Source organism: Miscanthus floridulus, chromosome 13, assembly GCF_019320115.1.
Source record: "Miscanthus floridulus cultivar M001 chromosome 13, ASM1932011v1, whole genome shotgun sequence".
Taxonomy (NCBI): domain Eukaryota; kingdom Viridiplantae; phylum Streptophyta; class Magnoliopsida; order Poales; family Poaceae; genus Miscanthus; species Miscanthus floridulus.
In genome coordinates, this window is record NC_089592.1 from 8,792,680 (window position 1) to 8,816,116 (window position 23,437).

The window sequence follows — 23,437 nt, forward strand, 5'->3', positions numbered from 1 at the left end:
AAAGTATCCAATTTGGTACTATTACAATATCTAATACGACTTGTAATCTTGATGTGCACGCCTTGATCTTACGGGCCGGGCCACCTCGGATGGTGCGGCCCATGTACCATCTTGTGGTACCCGGGGGTATATCCCCCACACTCCGTGAGCACGTTGATCGAAATTTTGAGACAGTTCCTGAATTTAGCCTAAATTTACACTAAGAAACAAGGATAACATTTTTGAACGAATGTAATCCATTATTCGATGCACCTGCAGTTTAAACTTATATTTTCTGGAAAAAATCAACAAAACAAAATAAACTATAGAAATATGCCAAAAGGCAATGGAAATGTCCCAAATTTAAACATGTTGTTTGTGGTAGTGTACTAAAGCTTCAAAAAAAATTGGTGGCAAAAAACCAAAAAAAAATTATTTTGCCGAGTGCCAAACGGGGGGCACTCGGCAAAGAGGACGCTGCTGGATGCCGTTAGGCCCCTACCAATCTTTGCCGAGTGTCTGCCTTTGCCGAGTGCAGGTCTTTGCCGAGTGCCTGGCACTCGGCAAAGGCCTCTTTGTCGAGTGCCATATTTTGCCGAGTGCGGTGCTCGGCAAAGCAGGTCTTTGTCGAGTACCCGAAATTTGGCACTCGGCAAAGATTTCGGCACTCAGCAAATCACGTGTTTCCCGTAGTGTGTGATATCCGCGTTGAGGTTGTTGGAACCGGTGGTGACCACTGAGTTCTCGATCTTGGAGCTGGCTTGCAGCCGGCCCGGCTCGTTACCACGAGCCTGCGCTCCCACAGGTCCCAGGTCCACCAGAGCTGACAACATATAAGGTCTTTGGGCCTTACTCAACCCAAAAGACTAGCCTAATAGGTGAGGGTTCTCCCGCCTTATATGTTATGCTCCCCCACCATCGCTACACGATGTGGGACTAAACCCCTACAATCTCTCCCTTAGTCATACATCGGGGTGCCCCCGCCATATGTGATTTTTTATTGGGTTTAGCTTTTCTGACCATAGGCTCATGATACCAAGTGCTGGAACCGGTGGTGACCACCGAGTTCACGATCTTGGAGCTGGCTTGCAGCCGGCCCGACTCATTACCACGAGCCTGGGCTCCCACAGGTCCCAGGTCTACCGGAGCTGACAACATATAAGGCCTTGTTGGAACCGGTGGTGACCACCGAGTTCATGATCTTGGAGCTGGCTTGCAGCCGGCCCAGCTCGTTACGAGTCTGCGCTTCCACAGGTCCCAGGTCCAACGGAGCTACAACATATAAGGCATTGGGCTTTCCCAACCCAAAAGACTAGCCTTATAGGTGAGGGTTCTCCTGCCTTATATGTTGTGCTCCCCCACCATCGTTACACGATGTGGGACTAAACCCCAACAATCCTACAGAGGTAAGTGCTAATTTTATTTTCATTAACTGTGAACCTAAAGAAGTTTGACAAAATGGATACCTCAGCCTTTCCATCTGTATACACTTGCCTCATTTCTTGTAGTGTAGTACAATCATAATTTTTTATATCAATTTCAATTGAATCTCAGCCTCCCAGTGTCGCTGATTCAGTTTTTCGGAAACCTTATTTCCATATAATGGTTAAATATCAACATGATCAATATCCACATGCTTGCATGTTTTCGAATTATTTAACGGTTTAGCCTACAGATTTGAAAATTTCACTATCCAAGATAAATTCCTCCATGCTTCCTTTATTGAAATTTCAACAATACTTGCTGGCTATTGTTGTCTATGCCTGTGTTATGAACTTGTGTTTGAAGCGAAGATATTGCTAGAGAAAACGTTTCTATAAAGCATAAATTTTGCAGCATGTGTATTAAGTGCGTTTGACATTAGCTGATTGGTATGTCTATATATGGACATTGGTTGCAAATTTGTATTTGACATTAGCTGCAAGTTGATTTTAGCAACATAACTTATCATGAATGGATTTTGCAGCAAGAGGATATTCGGAACTTCATTGACAGTTCCCTTAAGCATGGGCATGACCTTTCTACTTTTTGTAAAGAACGGATCGGAGGGGATTCCCTTGGAATCTCATACTGGTACTACTTTATTTATCTTGAATGTAAAGAATTTCCATTATTTTGGTTTCATGCAAGGCCATGCAAACAGGTATGAAGATGATGAGATTCTCGGGCATAGATTATATCGTGAAATTAGACGAGTAGAACAGGTCAAGAAGGAGCCAGGAAAGAGGTCCAGGGGAAAAGGAGGATCTTCAGCTATTTCAGTTGTGTCCTACCAGTGGGAAACTGTTGCGTCCACCTTTGATGAGTTTGATGATGTTGCAGTAAGTTTTGACTTTTGAGTTCCTCATATCTGCTCCCATAGAGTGAATTATTTTTAGTGCTACTTGTTTTTCCCTAACATTGTATTTCTTACCCACAGAAGAGCTTGTAATAAAAGGTTGCAGTTAGTGTTCATTTTTTGTGTGCTAGTGAAGTATTGATTTATGCTGGATATGATGATATTATGAATTTTTTTTCTGTCATTACCAAAATAACTATCATTGAAAGTTTACACATAGGTATCCTGATATATAGTTTTTCCTGTAGTTTCTTTGTACTCCCTCCATTCCAAATTGTAAGACATTTTGACTTTTCTACATAAATAGCTTTTGCTATGCACTTAGATATACAATATGTCTAGATACATAGTAAAAGCAATATATCTGAAAAAAGCCAAAACGTCTTACAATTTGCAACGGAGGGAGTACCACTTTATTGTGTTTTTCTGCTCAAAACAATATTGCTGTGGAAATCTTGGAGATGACCAAAATAGGGGAACAATAGTGGAGGTAGGCCTTTGTTGCGTTAGCCAAAATTCATATTTCAGAGCTACTAAAGCGATTCAGAGGAAAATACAATAATTGACTAAAATATGCTAGTATTTATTTTGCTGGAGTTTTCTTTGTTCTACTTCTTGTATTGAACCAGAAATTTTTTTTTCCAGCGTGCTTAGATCTTATCAATGGCTACTTTAGCATTTTGGTTAATATCACCAGTACACTTTTTTTTTAAAATATATATATTTTAAAAAAATATCTTATATTACTAACATGCAGCATTTTCTTTAACACAAGATGAATTACATATGTTCCAACCATGATTTATATCCAAGATAAAAAAAGGGAAAACTTTCTGGTTGTGACACATGGACAGGGTAAATGCTTGACTGTCTTGTAAAACTGCTACCTTAAGAACTTATTTGGACCATTTCCTATGGTGCCATTAAGTGTTTCACAGTCTACACGGCACACTTGTTTTGAAGACTATGTTCATGCCAGCCAAGTTATAATCATGTCCTGCAACCCATCCATCCAAATCTAAATAATGTGTCAATTATGCATCAACTTCTAGTTATAAGTTTCAATCAACTAACCATAGGTTGGCTACTTATAGTGTGCTTGGTAGAAAATGCTGGTATGAAATATTAGTCAGATGCTACCTATGCTTTGATGTCAGTTGTTTTCATTCATCAATTAATTTTTTTTTTTTGATATTAGCTACTTTCATTTCCTTTGCTGTGTAGGAAAAGCTCTTTTCAAGTCGGAACAGGACAGAGGTCTCACTTGGAAAGAAATTGAAGATTGAATATCTTCCAGAGATAGAAAAGATCCATAAAGTGTGTAGCTCTAACACGCAGCCTGATAGATTTGTTTTGGCAGAGGATAACGTTTTGAGCTTGCTAATCAACTGTTTCTGATTCATGCAGAAGAAAGAGAGGTTGCTCAAAAAGCAACAGAGAGAAGCTCTCCTTCTTGATAGCTACTTGACGTCAGATGGACTTACCACCGGCCGCTCTCTCCGTGATAGAAAGCCCGTGACTTATACATTTGGTAAGCTTAAATACTTAACTAAGAATTTTTGGGGGCCAAATTGCTCAGTATTGTCATGGCCCATCACGTGGAAAATATCAGAAATGCTTCGCTGGCATGTGACTATAGGCCTTATTTGCAGCCTCACAATGGATGCCATTTTTTAAATTTAGCATCTTGGTGATGGCACTGATATTTTTCTTCCTTGATTTGAACACAATGGCACCTAAGTTCTTATCATCGTTCAACCTCTATTTCTTAATTAGTAATCCATTGTTATATCAATGCCCTTATCAGCAACCTAAGCATAGTTACTTGTTAGTAGTATGAGTTCTTGGTCCTTACAGCAGATTCATGTCTGAATTGTAATGTAACCTTTGCAGTTCTTAGTAGTATAACAAAGGTTGCGCTTCTCTAATCAGAAGGCTGCAATTTAAAGTTAGGTCTTCTGCGTAGTACAAATTTAGAAGTCAATCTATGTTGGCCCAACATCCAACTGAATTCTAGTTATGGTCAAATGCAAAATTATCTTTATAATAAAGGAGAATGCTTTTCATACGACTCAAGTACTAACATGTATCTAAACCACATCCAACAAAGTGATTTCAACCATTAGATCATGATCCTGAATTTCAATCATTAGATCATTGCGTTAAGAAGAAAAAGAGTATAAATACAAACCTTTATAGCTACGTGTAGCAGTACTCTGTAACTAATTGGAAAGTTAATACAAACCTTGTATAGGTATGGTGGAATGATCCTAAATCTTCCTGGTTCTGAACCCTTTTCCAGTGGTATCTGAAATCTATTGTGTCAGCATACACTTCAGTTTGTGATGATTGGAATATGCCTTCAGTTTTACATTTTGATTGTTTGGTTAATTTCGTCATCTATTATAATTACAAGGTTTGAATTTGTTTACAATGCAGATGACTATGATCGCTCAATAAATGAAGCCATCAAAATTACAAAGTATGCAAGTGATTCCTTTCTTGATAATTCTTATTCATAAGGAATATACTATAGTGTAATCATCCCTTTACCATTCTTGTATAGGAAAAGAGAGGAGAACTCGGCTGAGCCTGTTGCTCCTACTGCCAATAGAAGGGTGCTTCCTCCAAGATCGGAGGCACCAAGCAATGGGAAGTTAAATGGTCCCTCACCAACAACCAACGACTCATATGATGGGAATTCTTCAAAGTCAGATGACTACCAAGACAGCGATGGTGAACAAGAAAATGAGGCACTTGATCGCAGGTACTCTTAAGCGTGTGGTTTTTATCATTACCATACTCATGTTAGCGGGCGGCTCATGAGCATTTGTGTTTTGTGTCACAGCAACCGGCGGGAGGAAAAGATCTCAGAGATACACACAAGACACAAGACTTTATTGAGGCTGTCTCGGATATTGATCCTAACTTCGACAGTGATGATGATATCATGCGAGAGGCAGTGTATGATGAGGAATACCTGAGAAGTCGCAAACAGCTAAGGCATCAAGTGCTTCTGAAGAGGATGAAGAGTTCCGGTTGGAAGAAGATGCTGGTTCGTATCGTTGCTAGTTCGTGAAGAAGTACTGCTGGCTGGTTTGTGTGAGAGAAAAATACTGTTTCGGCTGGAAATTTACGATCGTTTACGACAAGCCACAGCCAAACGAACAGGGCTGATGAAGAGGAATATTCATTGAGTAGCAGTGAAGATTTAGAGGAACCGCAACCGCAACGGCATAAAAAATTGGAAACTCGTGGCCGGCGAGGTACCAAGCTGAGATCTGTTGATGAAATCCAAACAGGTCTCAGACGTAGCAAGCGTTCTTCTCGTCCTCGTATTAACTATCGCCAATATGATTTTTCGGACTCGGATACTAAGCCTGGAAAGGCAAGGAAATCTGATGCATCAGATCCTGATGCTGGCTCCGATGCCGAGAATGATATGGAGCTCTCGACATCGAGTCAAGAGCAAGAGGAAGAAGAGGATGATAGTCCTGATGAAGAAAATGGTAATAATGTGAATGATAAAATGGAGGAGGACCACACCGTGGCAGAAAATAAAGTAGAACCAGAGGAGGAGCAGAAGGAGCAGCCACAACAGCAGCCTGTAGAGAAGATGGATGCTCCCAGCAGAGAAAGTAAAAGTGTAGGAAGAACATTCCTAGATCTAAACGAGCTTGCACCTGGAGGTGGCTTTGATGATGGCCCAAGCTTGACAGTGAAAGATGACATGGACAACATTTAGGGAATAAAGTTTTTTTGATACATTTGAATGCTGTTAGTCAGTATTCTGACTCCCAAGCAAGGGCAGATTGATGGGCCTGAATAGCCCGTGATGAATGATGCAACTGTATTTTGGTGGTTTGAGCTGATGGCTGCTTCATTGATTTGCAGTAAAAGGAGACGTGAGGTTCCACTCGAAGCGACTTTGAGCTTCTTCGGTGCTATTTTATACTTGGAGGACATGAGGAGGTAGTTTTGCTTTTGATTATGTATACTACATGAAGGTCGCAATCGATCACAGTTGTATTGTGGCCAGACTGGTGCTGCATTGCGGCCAGTCTGTAGGATATAAGTTTATTGCCTCCATTTATTTAGTTTTAGGCATGTTGATGTCAATGAGAACATGGAGGGAAGCCTGTACACTGAGTGCAGTCCGTCGGCATTCGCGGCCTTTTCCACTTGTAGATTGTAGCTTTTAAGTCCGAGCAGGATTAGTTCTGTATCTATATATCTGACAGTCTGATTTTTTCTGTCACACCTGTGTAGCTGACATTGAGCTGTCCTTAAATGCACCGGCATTGCTTCTCATTCACCCTAGATGGAGAAGATACTGCATGTATTCAGCTGATGTTGTAGCATATGGACATATCCATTACACTGAGAGTGGCTGGCCTGGAGATTGCTAATTTGCTGTATGGTTTATAAATTTCAGAGTTGTCCTCTGCGCATATTGGTTAGTCACAAAATTATGCAATACATATAATTTAGGTGTTCTATTAAGCATGGCAAATTTATGTGAAATGTTTGGTGAATTGGGCTTCATATTTGTTGGAAGAATTTCTGTACATTACATAAAACTATTTGCTCCTTGTTTCACTAATTTTCATGTTTGTGTACATGTTGGAAGAGATCAATATAGAGATGTGTGGCTAGGAAAGGTCTCATTTTATTGCCCAAATTGATGGGATTAACAAGTACGGGGGAATAGAATACTGAATTAAAGTTGAGGGTTGCAGAGAGTTTTTACGAATTTGTTCCCTGATATGGTTCGTATTGCTACTCATTACTGACAAAGAAGCCTCATGGTAGATGCTTGATGAGAAGTGTAGTGTTCCTGTAAAATAAAAAGAAGAGAAAGTAGTAACATTTTTACAATAATGGGTATCAACATGGTTGTAGCCTTGTAGGTTTGTGTCGTATTTCTACTCAAATAGTTGTTGTTTTGTGGAATTTACTCAAACTATTAACCAACGTTTCCCACTCGAATTGAAACAAAGATTGGCAAAGAATTACCAGAACAAAATCAAATGCTAATTGCTGCACATTTTTACGATAGATACATACACATATCAGCACGACCATCTGAAAATTGACAAATCGCTCTGAACCCTCAAAACCAGAACGCACTCCCTCCTCAAAAGCTGAAGCTGAGGAAGCCGAGCAGCAGTCCCGTAACCGTCAGCAGCGTCGTCGCCAACGCCGGCGCGCGCGCCCTGAACGCGGAGCTCGGGGCAGCGCCGGGCGGCGGCGAGCCCGCGCCCGGGGCAGAGGTCTTGACGGGGCACGCGTAGTTGCACTCGGCGGGGTCGACCACCCGGTACACGCCCTTGCTGGTGAGCAGGTAGACGTCCTTGGCGTTGTCCTCGCCGAAGGAGAAGATGTAGCCCAGCGACGGCAGCGAGCTGCCCGCGGCGAAGTCGCACGGGATGGGCGAGCTCTTGGAGCAGCCGAACGTCAGCGCCGACACATTGTACACGCCGCTGCCCTCCGGTGACTCGACCCCGGCCCACATCGACTTGGCGTACAGGTCGGCGTACAGGTACCTGCCGTTGAGGCAGGGGTCCGTCATGGAGCGGTAGACGTAGCCGCCGGTGATGAAGGCGGAGCCGACGTTCTTGTTGACGGAGCTGTGGGCGTAGCCCATCACGGGGGCGATGGCGTTGATGGAATTGGCGGAGGTGTTGCCGCCCGGAGTGGACAGCGGATTGAACGGCAGAGGGCCCTCGAACACGCGCCACCCGTAGTTGCCGCCCTTCATCACCAGGTCCACCTCCTCGTACGCCGCCTGCAAATCCACACAGATGGCCGTGATCAGATGGTGAATTGTGTTCAGTCAATGCAAATGAGCGGAAATCTTCCTTGTTACCTGGCCGACATCGGCGCAGTACATGTAGGACGGCTTGCCGGAGTCGAAGCTGCACCGCCAGGGGTTCTTGAAGCCGAGAGCGAAGACCTCCGGCGCGAAGCTAGGATCAGTGGAGGCGGGGTTATCCTGGGGGATGCCGTAGTTTCCCCACCCAGCCGTGGTGTTGCCACCTGCAGATACAGATAGTACGCCTCTCTTGTCAGGATCAAGTCAGATTCAGAGCTTGCCACCACATCACGGCATTGGACAATGCTCTGATCATGATGGATAGTTTATTTCGTATAGATTCTTCGGGACTTATGCATGATCTACTTAGGATTGGTCAGTCCTTGGCCTAAACCTTTATTAGCTACTGCCAAACTTTGATTTTTTACTTTCAAAGTACTGCATCACTCTTTTGGACCATGTTTATTTTTATCGTAAATCTGATGTCTTTACTACTTGTTCGGTCTACTTTGATTTGTTACTGCGAATCGAATTCTTGATGCGGTAGTAATAAACTAGTAGTAAATCGAGTGGGTTTACTTGGCATGGTGTTGACGTCGATCCGGAGGATCTTGCCGAGCAGCATCTTCTTGTTCTGCGCGAAGTTCCAGGGGTCGCCGACGCTGCCGCCGTCGCCCATGGCGAAGTACATGTAGCCGTCGGCCGGGCTGAAGAGGATCTGCCCGCCGTGGTGCGTCGTGAACGGCAGCCCCAGCGTCAAGATCCTCCTCACCTCCGCCGGGTTCGCCGAGGTCGCCTGAGCGAGTCACGTCGCCGAGAGCAGATTAAACGGCGGCGATGGTTTAAATTTTAATTAGTCAGTGGACAAGAGACGGTCAGCCGAGGACAGATACATACCGTCGCCGGCGTGCCGGAGGTGGAGTTGGCGCTGTACTCGGCGACGACGCTCTGGAACTGGCACGGCTTGCCGTAGTCGGCGCCGAGCTTGGACGGGTCGCAGCCGACGTCGGAGTTGCAGGCGCAGCGGCCGGCGCAGGTGGCCGACTGCGTCTTGTCGCAGTTGTAGGAGACGAAGAAGCGGCCGTTGGCGGCGAAGTCCGGGTGGAAGGCGAGGCCTCTGAGCCCGAACTCGTTGTCGAGGTGCACCTCGTCGGTGATGTCGAGGAACGGGTTCGCCGCGTCCAGCTGCAGCGTCTTCCCGGAGCCCTGCGGCGGCACGGTGGCGAGGAACACCTTCCCCGCCTGGTTGCTCAGGAACACGCGGCCGGACCCGTCCGGGTGCGCCGCCATGTTGAGGTACGACCCGTTGCCCACGCGCTCCAGGCACATGCCGTTGAGCGGCAGCGCCGGGCGGGAGGAGTTGAACGCCGCGCCACCGCCGTCGAGGCACGGCGACGGAGACTTGCCGCCGCCGCCCAGCGAGACGCAGAACTCGCTCGAGGACTGCCACAGGTCGGTCAGCCGCTGCGCCGGCGCCGGCGCCGTGCCCTTGGGCGCCTGGAACGGCGACCCCGGGATGCGCACGTCCTTGCAGGTGTCCCGCAGCTCCGTGCAGTAGTCCGTCGTCGTCGCCGCCGCGGGCTTGGTGCTGCTCAGGCGGCTCGACACGCTGGTGGTGGTGCACAGCTCGCCGGCGTACGGGTTGCATCTCTGTGTGCGCAGCGCAGGGACGGCGAGGACCGATCAGCGGCAGTCGGCAGAGCACCCCAAAAGAAACCATGGAAACACAGACAGCGAATCGACCGTACCGCGCAGAGGATGTTCTTGACGATGTCGCCGCACGGCGTGCCGGAGATGTTCATGGCGGCGAACTGCTTCTGGACGGCGGCGTCGTCCGTGGCGTTGCAGCAGGAGGTGCCGTTGTAGCCGCAGAAGGAGAGGGACGCGTTGATCGTCCTCGGGAACGCTGCTCATCACCATGATCACACACACACATACACATCAGTTGCAACTTACAGCAGAAGATGAAGACAGCAATTAGGAGAGACTGACTACAAATGTAAATTCCAAGAAGTGTGCTCTACTTGAGTCCGTGCACAGTTGCGCGCAATGTCCATCCCGGACGGCGACAAGGAGCAGCACGGCGGCGGCGATGAGCACTGCCCCAGTCATCGTCGACGCCCTCATGGCGCCTCCGAGAGGAGTAGGACGAGGACGAGGAGGTGTGAAATTGTTCAGAGGCAGAAAATGTTGTGCTACAACTTGGCCTTTATGGAAAGGAGACAAGCAGGTAAGGCGTTGACCAAGGATTGGGATCAACAAGACAACCAACCAAGTGGCTGTTTGAGTAAGATGAAAAATTTTGAAGTACACATGCCGGATGGAGACAACTACGTGTATATATAATACCATCTGGGATGGCATTGGTATATGCTCAAAGCTCAATCATGTGATTAAACAAAACCCAAAGAGTCTCTTCTCGTGCATGGGAGGGGACAAATGTACCTGTATAGATTGTGAAAGTGACAAGGTGAAACTGATGGAAGGATTGTCAACGGACAACGGGGGATAGATCGGCTCTTTGAAGATTGCCCAATCTGTTCAATATTTTCCATATCTGATGAAACAGTGAACCTGAAGGATTTGAACTCGCCAATGTGCCGTAAATATTACGTACGTCTTTTGCGGAAGTTCCATGCTGTATATATGTAAGTACCTATAACGTGCTAACGTACCTATCAGTTTCTTCAGGTCACCACACTCCCTGATTTGGACCATTGAATTACTGGGCGTCCAGAACTCACACAAGTGGTTGTTGATCCAGCTCAGCTGCAATAGTTGACCTTGGAGAAAAAGATAGCTTAAGCCGTTGTGGATTGCTGGATTAATTAGAGGAACAAAAGGTGGTAACTTCGGACACTGCATCCTCTGCTTCTTTTATTTAGGGCCCCAAGGGAGTTTTTTTTAGTACATGGGAAATGCTGAAGTCAACGAGGGATGGGCAGCAAGAGCTAGCTCACTCCAGTTGGAGCGAGTGCACGGACCAATTGGGGGTTGACGATATATACATACTGAAGCCTGAACAAGCTTATGAATTGCAGGAAATGTGTCATTCAGCCAGTTTGTTGGGAGAACTGATTGGTGTATGGTGACGATGAGCTGAACTGAAGCATGTGTGAGGTTTCAAATTTCAGAATTTCCGAGTCAACGCTGTGCCTGTGTGTATAAGGCTGTGTTTAGTTCGCGAATTTTGGGAATTTGGCTACTGTAGCACTTTCGTTTTTATTTGGCAATTAGTGTTCAATCATGGACTAATTAGGCTAAAAACGTTCGTCTCGCAATTTCCAACCAAACTGTACAATTAGTTTTTTTTCGTCTACATTTAATGCCCCATGCACGTATCGCAAGATTCGATGTGATGGCTACTGTAACACTCAGTTGTGATCATTCAGTAGTGGTTGGCTGGTTGCAGTCTGCGGCATATGGTATAGCTGGAGCTCAAGAGTCAAGTCCCACTGGTTATTCTCATGTCTGATGCTGATGTTCGTTCCAATTTCGCCGCGTCATATTTCTAAGCCTATCTGCAGCGTTTTTTTTAGGAACGCCTATCTGCAGCGTTGGTTCTATAGTTAAGACTAGTTTTTGCCAAACTAAAAATGTTCCTTTTGGAACTAATTGGATGTGCAGTTCATTTCTTAGATCCATGTGCACTTCAAATTTGATACCTAAATCTGAATATCAGAATAACTGGGGACCTGTCCACCTCAGCCAACACATCATATACAAACATTCTCGACAAAAGAAGAAAACAAATTTGAGTTCATAAGAGGTAAGTACTAGTAGCCGGCCGGTGGCTTAGTTTGGTCCCTCAGTTTCCATTAATCGAAGCAACCATCTAGCCGCACCCTTATCCAGGTGAAGTTTTTTTGAAAGAAAAAAAAAATCCTCCATTGCCGCGCAGGCGTGCGGCACGCATGAAAAATACGCTACATTGTTTTGAAACCTTCCTAAGAAGAAGCAACTTCTGGATCTAGCAAATTGGGAATGCAGTTGTCCAGGGTGTTCGGCTGGTATGGAATTTTTTACTGTTTATGTGAAAAAATATTGTTCATGCTGAAATGTTGGGAGAGAAAAACACTACATTATTTTGAAACCTTCCTAAAAAGAAGCAACTTCTGGATCTAGCAAATTGGGAATGCAGTTGTCCAGGGTGTTCGGCTGGTATGGAAACTCACTGTTCATGCAGAAAAATACTGTTCATGCCGGAATGTTGCGAGACGCTGTTCTGGCCGAAAAAAGAAGCCGAACAAGCCGGAACAGTGTCCAGGGTGTTCGGTTGCCCCGTTCGGCTGACCTTAAAAGCCGACTTGTTCGACTTCTTTTTTCAGCTGGAACAGTGTTTTTCCCTTGCAACAATTCAACTGGAACAGTGTTTTGGCTTGTTTTTTCAGCCAAATTCAGCCAAGCGAACGGGATTCTTGGACTGAATGTTGTGCTCTTACTGTTAGGACCACTTGAAAGACAGGCAACAAGTTGTGCTCTTGCTGATGGTGATTTTGCTGAAATGATACGTTTATGTATCAATACCTGAATGGCTGAATGGTAACTTGAAGCCATGTCTTTCTTGTACAATCTGGGTGTACGCATGTCTTTTGCTTCCGTCGATGTATACAGAAATTTGGAATGAAGCGCCGGTTCTGGCTGTTTTTATCAAAATTTGGTATCTTGGACTGAATGTTGAGCTTGCATCATCATAGCTTTCGTTTGGGTGAACTGTAATGTTGCTTAAAAATACAAATACACGAGTAATATGCATGTTTGCATTCTTACGTTGCAATGGTTCTACAGGTTTTAGTACCATAACTTTAACCATTAAATAGCTAATAATCTCTTTTCGCAGCAGCCTCTTCCAGATGCTCTCCATGTCCCCTTGGTAGCCGCTGCCACCGGAGCAGAGCTCGTACCCGCCTTCCCATGGCCGGGGGGCGACGACGCGTTCCTCTCGATCAAGTATAAATAAATGAATGCCCCATGGGCCGAACCTAGGACATCCAAAATTGTAGACATTTGCTGAACGACACTAAAAAAAAGATGATTTTTGCTATATTACACTCTTTCTTTGAAGTTTCATACATAAATAATAATGCTTTCTTTTATCGATACTACATAAATAGTCACCCAGTCACATGATGGAGATGTCGAGATGTTGGGTCCTGAGATTCTTCTGGTTAATTGTTTTTCATAGAACAGTTATTACACACTTACTTGAATAATACTCCCTCTGCACCTAAATAAATCAATTCCTAGAGTTGTTCTAGGTCAAAAAAAATTATATTTAACTGAATTTATAGAAAAAATATAGATATTTATGATTCCAAATAAATATATTACAAAAATATAGTTCATTATATATTTAGTGATACTAATTTGGTGTCATAAATATTGGTGCTCTTTTCTAGGAATTTTAAATTTGGTGTCATAAATATCTGGTTAAATGTGGTCAAATTTTTATAGTTTGATATCAGACCATTCTAGGAATTGGCCCCATGTACCAAGCATAGGACATCCAATTATTTTTTGAAAGATACTGAAAAAAACTAAAAAGTTGATATGGCTTGGGTGCACTACTCTTTCTTTGAAGTATGTCCAAATGACTGACGGTATTTAAGTTTTGTTCTACTTCCAGATTGATGCTATGAGTTCAACTCCTCACTATAGGGTGTGTTTGGTTGCTTGGATCTCCAAGGATGGGATGAGACTATCCATGGACAGGGTGTGTTTGGTTGGCGGATCACTGGGATAAGGAAATCCATGGATAGAGAATATTCCACCCAAATGCTGGATTTCGTGGTCCGAAAAAATCTGGCGGACCAACTTATCCATGTCTTGTAATCTTTGTCATTAGTAAATAAGTTAAGGATTATTAGTATGTTATATTAATACTTAGTAATTATGATGGTAGGATTAGTTTCGATAAGTGCTAATACGTGAATTAGTGCATATTTTGTGTGCTAATTAGGGTATTAGTGGTGCTAATTAACATATTTTATTTTAAATTAGTGATTATCATGACAAAAATAGTATTAGTGCATATTTATTAGTGTCTAATTAGTTGTTATTATTTTTAAATAATAGATATAATTAGTCAACTATTCTCATCCCATTTACTTTCGTCCATCCAACCAAACAGAAAAATATCTCATTACATCCATCCAACCAAACGTGCATCGTAGATATCCTTGTCCCAATATCGATGGATCGCCATATCATATCCAATTTGGTCCTCGAACCAAACACACCCTTACTGAAAATGTATGTGCTCACTCATGAACACCAAAGTTCATGATATGGATAGTTGAATATGAGACGCTGGAACAAACTAAATCGTCAGCCTGTTCGTTTGGCTGTGGCTTGTCGTAAACGATCGTAAATTTTCAGTCGGAACAGTACTTTTTTCTCACACAAACCAGCCAGCAGTATTTCTTCACGAACCAGCAACGATACGAAATAGCCAACCAAACAGGCTGTTGGTTCCCTCCAGCACGCACTCTCACACCTTCAGATTCCAAATTCTTCAAAGAAGCTTAGTCAACCTGCACTACTTGAAGAATTGACCGAGGGATGCCCACTTCGCCCACCCCTCGGGCGGCACGAAACTGGGGGCTTTTATATTTTTACCATTATAAAGATGGGCACTCATCCGAATATCACTCTTAAAATGACACTTACAACTTTATCATATGAGAGAAGTTTTAGTTTTACATTTACCACATTTGCGCATGTGGCATGCCACGCCAGCTCGACACGCTGTCGTCTAGTCAGCCTGAGCACGTGAAATGTCGTTGCTACCCCTGCCTTGCTCCTCTCTCTCCATCCCCGACAGCTGGGTCCCGCGGCACCTGTCACTTCTAGGTGGACCCCACTCATCAGCTTCGTCTTCCAGCTCCAGCACTTGGATGGGAGACAGCTCGCCGGAGCTCCATCGCCCATGGCCAGAGCTTCATCGCCCAGTGCCTGGATGTGGCACGCACCACAGGCTCGGCACGGCCTTCATGCCCAGCTCACCGGAGCAGCTGCTCCCCATGCGAGCTCCCCAGCGGGTGAGCCACCACCACGGCCTCCCTCTCCGCGCGCTCGTGAGGCCGCGGCGCAGCTGCTGCTCGCACGTGCGCCGACAGCTGGTCCGCGGTGGCGGTTGGAGGCTGGCCTGGCACTCGGCCTCCCTTGCAGCCAGTCTGCATGGCCTCTGTGCGCGCGGCCCCTACGCCCGACGGAGGCGGCCCAGCATTCACCCCTCGCGCCGACGGTTCCACAGTGGCCTGCGGCCGGTAGCCTCGGCCAGGCGCCCACTGCAGAAGGTCCCGCGTGACCTTGTCTTCGCGTCTGGCGGTGGGATGCGGGTGGCGGCCAGCCTCATACGCCTCCGAGCCAGAGGCAGCCGGCCCAGCAAGCCTGCGGCTGGTGACGACGGCGGAGTCCGCACGCTCGCCTGTTGCTCCCGCGTGGCACGCGCTCTTGCACAGTGGCGGCGTTTCTGCGCGCCTAGCTATCCGACAGCGTTTCTGTGCGAAGGCAGGTCGCGAGCCCTCCGTGTGGGGAACGAGCTCGGCGGCCAGGCGCTCCTCTTCCCCGTCTCCGGCAAACAACGAGGCCAGCGAGGCAGATCCGGCCTCCCCAGGCCCGGATCCACCATTTCCCTCACCAGCTCCACGCGGTATGGGCGACCAGGTGCTCCTCTTCCTCGTCTTCGGCAAGCTCCGACGGCCGGCGAGGCGGATAAGGCCTCCCCAGGTCCGGATCCATGCGGCGTGGCGTCGCCCCCCTGCGGAGCTCTCGTGCGTCGATCCGCCGACGCGAAGCTCCACCGGCGTCATCCGCCACCCGGATCCTGGCGACCGGCGTCCACTCCACCTCGACAAACATACGTGTCCACGACCGCACAGCTGTCGCCGGGGGCGGCGTCCCGTGACTTCCGTCGTGCGTGGCTCGCTCGTATCAGAGGGACGAACAGCTCCTCCTGCCGGCGCTGGAGGGACAGCATCCTCTTCCACCGGCGCCGGAACATGGCCTTGGCGACCGCGGGGCACGCGCCGAACACCTGGAATTCGATCGCCGACGTCACGAACTCCCTCTGCAGCGCCTCGACGGACGCGACGACGGCGTCGTCGTCGGTGGCGAGCCCCTCGCCGAAGCACATGGCGACGAGCACGCGGAACATGGCCCGATGCAGAAGCCCCTCGACGACAACGACCCCGTCGCGGTCCATCTGCGCCGCGACGGCAGCGACGAGCCCGCCACGGCGCACCGGCGCGCGCCGGCGTACCCGCACAGGTGCGACGGGTGGAACGCTCCGCCGGTGAGGTTGCGCCAGAGCGGACCGTACGCGCCGGAGGTGATGCTGTGCTGGCCGCTGGAGAAGACCCGGGAGGGGACGCTGGGCGGCGGCCTGTCGGCGAACGTCGCGCCGCGCTGCACCAGCACGCGGTGTGCCACGGCGTGGTCGGCGATGAAGATGGCTGGGCGGGACGGGAGCAGGTGCAGGGTGAACACCGGACCATACCGGGACCGGGCGGCGCAGATGACTCGCTCGATGCTGAAGTTGGTTCGGCCGAGGAAGAGGAGCGGGGTAACTAGCGACAGCAGCGGTTGTTAGCTAAGCTTGTGTTCACGAGTGATGTGAGAGCAGTGGTGAAGTTGGTTTGTGAGAAGGTTTAGCAGAATTTGAATAAGAGAGTTGGCGGGAACGGTTACTGGTGAGCAGGAGCGCGGTGACCGCGCTCACGGCGTCAGGCTGTTGGCGACGTTTGTTTCTGTCAATGTGTATCGTGTTGTAATTTGAATTCGGGTGTTGTAACCATGTGTGTGGGCTGCTGGTATAAGTAGCTGGTTGTACTAGGTGTGAGTTAGCGCCTTGGAGAACTTGAAAAATTGTTTGTACTCAAACTTGTGAGAAGTGAAAAAGGGCACTGTCCTCTCGGTGGACAGTTGCCAGTTCAAGGTGTACTTGTGCGTTCTGTGCGCGATCTTGATTTCTAGGGCTAGCCACCTTGGAATTGTGTGTGATTCGTGATCCTCTTTGTCAATAGCGGTGGTGGGCCAGTTCAAGTTGACTAAAATTGATTATAAAGTAGAAATGGACGATGACTTGATTGAAGTAGTTGAGAAAAGTACAATGAGAACCATTATGAGGGTGCAAAGGTCTGGGAATAGACTGTACAAAATTGAATCGAACACTGTAGAACCAGCTTGCTTCCAAGCTAAGAGTGATGATCTGTCTTGGTTGTGGCTTGGTAGATTGGGACATGTAAAATTTCAGTCTATTAAAATGTTAGCGCAAAAGGAAATGGCAAGGGGGGTTCCTTTGATTGAGCATCCAGATCAGGTTTGCCATTCATGTCTAGCAGCTAAGCAAACTAGACAGTCATTTCCTAAGTGTTCAAGTTGGAAAGCTGATGAACCATTGCAATTGATTCATGTTGATTTGTGTGGTCCTATTACACCTAAAACTGTTGGGGGGAGCAAGTACTTTATGCTTTTAGTGGATGATTGCACTAGATGGATGACAGTCTCTATTCTGAAAACAAAAGATCAAGCCAGTGATGCATTTGCAAAATTTAAAGCAGAAGCAGAAAATGAGTTGGGTTACAAGATAAAAATGGTTAGATCAGATAGAGGTGGTGAGTTTTTAGCAGCAGCTTTTAAGGATGTTTGTGAACTTGCTGGCATCAAAAGGCAGTTCACTGCACCCTACTCACCACAACAGAATGGTGTTGTTGAAAGGAGAGACAGGACTGTCATGGAGATGGCTAGAGCAATACTAAAATGCATGAGTGTTCCAGGTTGCTTTTGGGGTGAAGCTGTGAGACACTCAGTGTACTTGCTAAACAGGTTGCCTACAAAGGTGATGGGTTACAGGACACCTTTTGAAGGTTGGTGTGGAAGAAGACCACAACTTGGACATGTGAAAGTTTTTGGTTGCAGAGCAAATGTAAGGCCAGCAGTGCCTCATTTGAAGAAACTTGATGACAGGAGCATTGCAATGATCTATCTAGGGGTTGAGGAGGGTACTAAAGCTCACAGATTGTTCAATCCTAAGACAGAAAAATTGTAATAAGCAGAGATGTCATCTTTGAAGAAGCAACAGCTTGGGAATGGAACACTGAATTTGGTGAAGGTTCAGGGTTCAGAGAAGAAGATGTAGTGGATGACACATCACTACCATTCACTGGTGGTATTGTTGGTGGAAATAGCCAACATGGTGAACCAAGTGAGAGTTTAGGGGGAGCTGGTGAAACTGATGGAGGTGCAGAAGTCACAGGTTCAGTGGAACAATCAGTTCAACATGGGGCAGATGCTCATTCTGGTACTGTTGATGGTCAGGCAACAGAGTTAGAACCAGTTTCAGTACAAGGTGCAGATAATGATCATGGTGATGATCAAGGTAATGTTGACATGGATCATGACAGTAACTATGATGAACCACCTCTGAGATTTAGAAACCTCAATGAAGTGTATAAGGACAGTGTTGAGGTGGAGATGACCTATGACTCAGAAGTGGAGGTATTGTTGACTGTCATGGAAGAACCAAGTAGCTATCAAGAGGCAGCTGGTGATGGGAATTGGGTTGGGGCCATGGAGAGTGAGATCCAATCCATTAACAAGAACAAGACTTGGGAATTAGTTAAGTTACCAGCTGGGCATAAACCTATAGGGCTGAAGTGGGTTTACAAATTGAAGAAAAATGCAGAAGGATAGGTTGTGAAGTACAAGGCCAGATTAGTTGCTAAAGGCTATGTTCAAAAACAAGGAGTTGATTTTGAGGAGGTATTTGCTCCAGTGGCAAGGCTTGACACTATGAGACTTATCTTGGCAATAGTAGCTAATAGAGGTTGGCAGGTACATCATTTAGATGTGAAAACTGCATTTCTCAATGGTGAATTAGCAGAAGATGTCTATGTAAGCCAGCCAGAAGGATTTGTGCAGAAGGGCAAAGAGCAAATGGTGCTGAAATTGAGCAAGGCCTTATATGGGTTAAAGCAAGCACCAAGAGCTTGGAACATAAAGCTTGATAGCAGTTTGAAAAACCTTGGGTTTAGAAAGTGTCAGACAGAACCAGCAGTATATATCAGAGGGATAGGTCAGTCAACTCTGATGGTTGGGGTATATGTTGATGACCTGATAGTGACTGGTGGTCAACCAGAGGAGATTGTGAACTTCAAGAAGCAGATGACCTCGGTGTTTGATATGAGTGATCTTGGCAAATTATCATTCTATCTGGGGATTGAGGTTGAGCAGAAAGAAGATTACATAGCTATCAGACAGACAGGTTATGCAAAAAAATCCTGAGTCAGTTTGGAATGGCTGACTGCAATGCAACTAAGTGTCCAATGGATCCTGGAACCAAGCTTGATGCAGATAAGCAAGGACAGAGAATTGATGCTACTCACTTTACACTACTACAGAACTGACATCTAGTCCCGGTTGGAAACTGGTTTTAGTCCTGGTTTCCCAACTGGGACTAGCGTGCCGGGACTAAAGGTGGTGTTCTTTAGTCCCGGTTTGCCACAACCGGGACTAAAGATCCTTCCAGCTTTTAAAAAAATTAATGCCTCCCACCGCTGCGCTCTGTGAGATTCGAACCCAAGACCTCATGCACTGCCTCGCGCGTAGCTTACCACCCCACCTACACAACACATCTAACAATAGATGGGATGCTTTCCTTTTGAACTAACCCATCGGGGGACCTTTAATCCCGGTTAGTGTTACCAACCGGGACTAAAGGGTCCTTTAGTCCGGGTTGGTGTTACCAACCGGGACTAAAGGATCTACCTTTAGTCCCGGTTGGTCCGGGACTAAAGGTTGGAGGACTTTTAGTCCCGGTTGGTGGCTCCAACCGGGAGTAAAGAAACCTTTAGTCCCGGTTGATATTACCAACCGGGACTAAATGAACCTTTAGTCCCGGGGGAAAAAAATACCGAGGCTAATGCCAAATTGGGACATCGTTCTAAAGTCTGTTCTCTAGTAGTGTTAGGAGAATCATTGGCTGCTTGAGATACTTGCTGCATACCAGACCTGATCTCTCTTTTTCAGTTGGTATGGCAAGTAGGTTCATGGAAAAACCCACTGCTAAGCATCTCAATGCAGTGAAATAGATCCTAAGATACTTGAAAGGCACTTTGAACTATGGGTTGGTGTATACCCAAGAGAGGAAGCAAGAACTGTTGGTGGGTTACTCTGACAGTGATGTGGGAGGTGATGTTGTGGGTAGAAGAAGCACTAGTGGGATGGCATTCAATCTGAATGATAGCCTAGTGACTTGGAACTCACACAAAGAAAAAACAGTTGCACTGTCATCATGTGAAGCTGAGTTTATGGCTGCAACAGCAGCAGCTAAGCAGGCCTTGTGGCTCAGGAACTTTTTGGGAGAGATCACTGGAAACCAGCTGAAGGAAGTGACACTTATGGTTGATAATAATTCAGCAATAGCTCTGATGAAAAACCCAGTTTTCCATGGAAAGAGCAAACACATTGAAATCAAGTTTCATTTCATTCGTGAATGTGTTGAGCGTGGTCAGATTATGGTCAAGAGGGTGGGGACTTTGGAGCAGAAAGCTGATGCCTTGACTAAGCCACTTGTAGCAGTGAAGCTTGGTGTGATGATTCACTTGCTGGGAGTTCGTGATCTGGGTGAACGTCAAGCTTAGGGGGGAGATTGTTAGCTAAGCTTGTGTTCACGAGTGATGTGAGAGCAGTGGTGAAGTTGGTTTGTGAGAAGGTTCAGCAGAATTTGAATAAGAGAGTTGGCGGGAACGGTTACTAGTGAGCAGGAGCGCGGTGACCGCGCTCACGGCGTCAGGCTATTGGCGACGTTTGTTTCTGTCAATGTGTATCATGTTGTAATTTGAATTTGGGTGTTGTAACCATGTGTGTGGGCTGCTGGTATAAGTAGCTGGTTGTACTAGGTGTGAGTTAGCGCCTTGGAGAACTTGAAAAATTGTTTGTACTCAAACTTGTGAGAAGTGAAAAAGGGCACTGTCCTCTCGGTGGACAGTTGCCAGTTCAAGGTGTACTTGTGCGTTCTGTGCGCGATCTTGATTTCTAGGGCTAGCCACCTTGGAATTGTGTGTGATTCGTGATCCTCTTTGTCAATAGTGGTGGTGGGCCGGGCGGGAGCGGAGGTGGCAGCGGTTTTTCGGTGACCGTCGCCACCGAACGGAGGGAGGAGAGGAAGGTGATGGCAGTGAGGCAGACGGCTAAGGTGAGGGAGTAGTAGAGCAAGTCTTCCATGGTTGGCTGGCTGCAATGCAAGATTCGGAACGGAGAAGATGAGCGGCTTCCAGCCACATCATTTCGTTATTAACTGTACTCTCTGCATGTTACATGCTGCAATCGTTAATAGCAAGTGCGTGCGATCTCAACATTCAACAATCTGCCAGATTTGTTTTACATGTGCACATGACACATGCATGTAAGCATGCTCTTTTTTTCACTAAAAGCATATCACACATGTGATGACAAATCGCAGTGTTGCCGTCTCCAAAAGACAAGTTACTTAAGAAAAAAGAGTGTGTCTACTGGTCTGTCGACAAATTTTATGTGGCTAAATCTGTCATATTATTTATAAGGCTACGTCTAAAAAACGGCTGCTTTTAGGCTTCCTACACGGCCGCCTTCTTCTCCGACGCCAACAACTCCCTCTCCCCCGCCCTCCTCCTCTCCGGCGCCCCTCCTCTCTGATGGCCCTCTCCCCCACCGTTGCCACCACCACACCACTACGCGCTAGGGTTCGCCAGAGCTCCGCCATGGCCATGGATCGGAGCTCCTCCGCCCCGACCTGGCCTGGCCGCTTCCACCGCCGCCAGAGCCCCTAACTCCCCTCCAGCCAGCCCCACATCCTAGCCGCCGCCTTCCACCCCCAAACATTCCATTCTAAGCCCGCTGAAGTTGGGGAAGATGAGAGGGAGAGCTTGCTGGAACCCTAACTCGCAGACCCAGGAGGAGGAAGCCGCCTACCTCACCGGCGGCGCCGCCGCCAGAGCTAAACCCATTGGAACCCTAAGCCGACATGGATGGGGGCGCAAGGAGGTGGTGGGGCACAGGCATGGGGAGGAGCTCGCCGGGGAGCAGCTCACGGGGCGCCGGAGAGAGAGAGAGAGAGAGAGAGAGAGAGAGAGAGAGAGAGACTTGCGGGCGTTTGCGTGACTTGGGGAGGTGGCCGTGCGGTGTCCCTAGAAACAGACCACCGTGAATAAGTCATTACCTTTTTATAAATAGAACCCAGTAGACAGCTGACAGATTTAGTACAAAAAATATGTCAACAGATAAATAGCAAAAGTCTAAAAAAAACCCAGCTTCTTCCCTCTGCAGCTACTCTCGTAGAACTATTTTATAAATTAGTATTGATTGGTAGAACTTTACCTAAAAAATAGAAAAAATCAAAGCTCAAACTTCTTAAGAAGCTCCGTCAAAAGAGGACCGGTACGTGGTTGCTGTTAGAATTAGAGAGTGAGAGACAGGCGAGTGACGCAAATGATTTATGTGTCTTTCATTGAACAGTATTGTACATATATATACCAGATAGACAGTTATAAGTCTGAAAGAGAGAGAGGGGGCGAAAAGACACCATTTGGATTAATCCCTAATTGATCATTAATAAATAATTCTCAACACTCTCCCTCGATCAATTAGCTCCTTGGATGCTTCACTGTTCATTCATCGTGCATCATTATAAATCTTTGAAAAACCCTGTGGGAAAAATAAAGTAATATCGGTATACCAGGAAAAACTCCTTAAAACCCAGTGGAAAAAATAAGGAGAAACACCATGATATACAATCATCAATGTTATTAGACCCTTTGAGATAAACCCAAACTCTTAGTCTAAAAACACCTTGACCATAGGGTCAATATGCGTCAAATATCATCTTTCAAAAACCACAGTGGGGAAAAATAGATGATAAGCATATAACTTTATGTTGACATCGCCTCATCAAAAGCTTTACATGAGAAACCATAAATGGAAAACTCACATAAAGAAAAGAGTGCAATGCATTTTATGTCACAATATCATCCTCAAAAATCCCTGTGGGAAACAATGGATGATATGACATAACCTTGTGTTTATATTGCCTCATTAAAAACTTTATATGAGAAACCATAAGGGAAAAACTCATACAAAGAAAAGAGTGCAATATGATCTTTGCAACAAGTTATTAATCAGAGAAACTTTCCCCCTGATATTTGCAAATCTCGAAGTTAATTCATACCAATGCACTCACACACATAAGAAATGTGGAGTATGATAGACTCTGTGAATATCTCTGCGAGATTATCATAATACTTAGTTTGCAAATGTTCATATGCCCG

At 46.3% G+C, this 23,437-nt stretch overlaps 1 protein-coding gene and 1 pseudogene across 1 annotated transcript; one reads left to right on the forward strand and one right to left on the reverse strand.

The window, feature by feature from the left end:
- LOC136499392 (DDT domain-containing protein DDR4-like) overlaps positions 1-6,821 on the forward strand; it is a 47,499-nt pseudogene extending 40,678 nt beyond the window's left edge.
- A 605-nt stretch (positions 6,822-7,426) lies between these two features.
- On the reverse strand, positions 7,427-10,259 carry LOC136502164 (HIPL1 protein-like). The gene is made up of 6 exons (XM_066497639.1): positions 10,157-10,259; positions 9,881-10,038; positions 9,030-9,782; positions 8,712-8,928; positions 8,187-8,356; positions 7,427-8,105 (listed from the first exon to the last, which is right to left on the reverse strand). The coding sequence occupies exons 1-6, from the start codon at positions 10,257-10,259 to the stop codon at positions 7,455-7,457; spliced, it is 2,052 nt and encodes a 683-aa protein (XP_066353736.1). The 3' UTR covers positions 7,427-7,454.
- Between the last annotated feature and the right edge of the window lie 13,178 nt (positions 10,260-23,437).

Coding starts and splice junctions, on each gene's coding strand:
- LOC136502164 (XM_066497639.1), bottom strand. CDS start 10,259: ATGAGGGCGTCGACGATGACTGGGGCAGTGCTCATCGCCGCCGCCGTG. Junction 10,039..10,156: donor GCAACTGTGCACGGACTCAA/GTAGAGCACACT, acceptor GGTGATGAGCAG/CGTTCCCGAGGACGATCAAC. Junction 9,783..9,880: donor TCAAGAACATCCTCTGCGCG/GTACGGTCGATT, acceptor CTGCGCACACAG/AGATGCAACCCGTACGCCGG.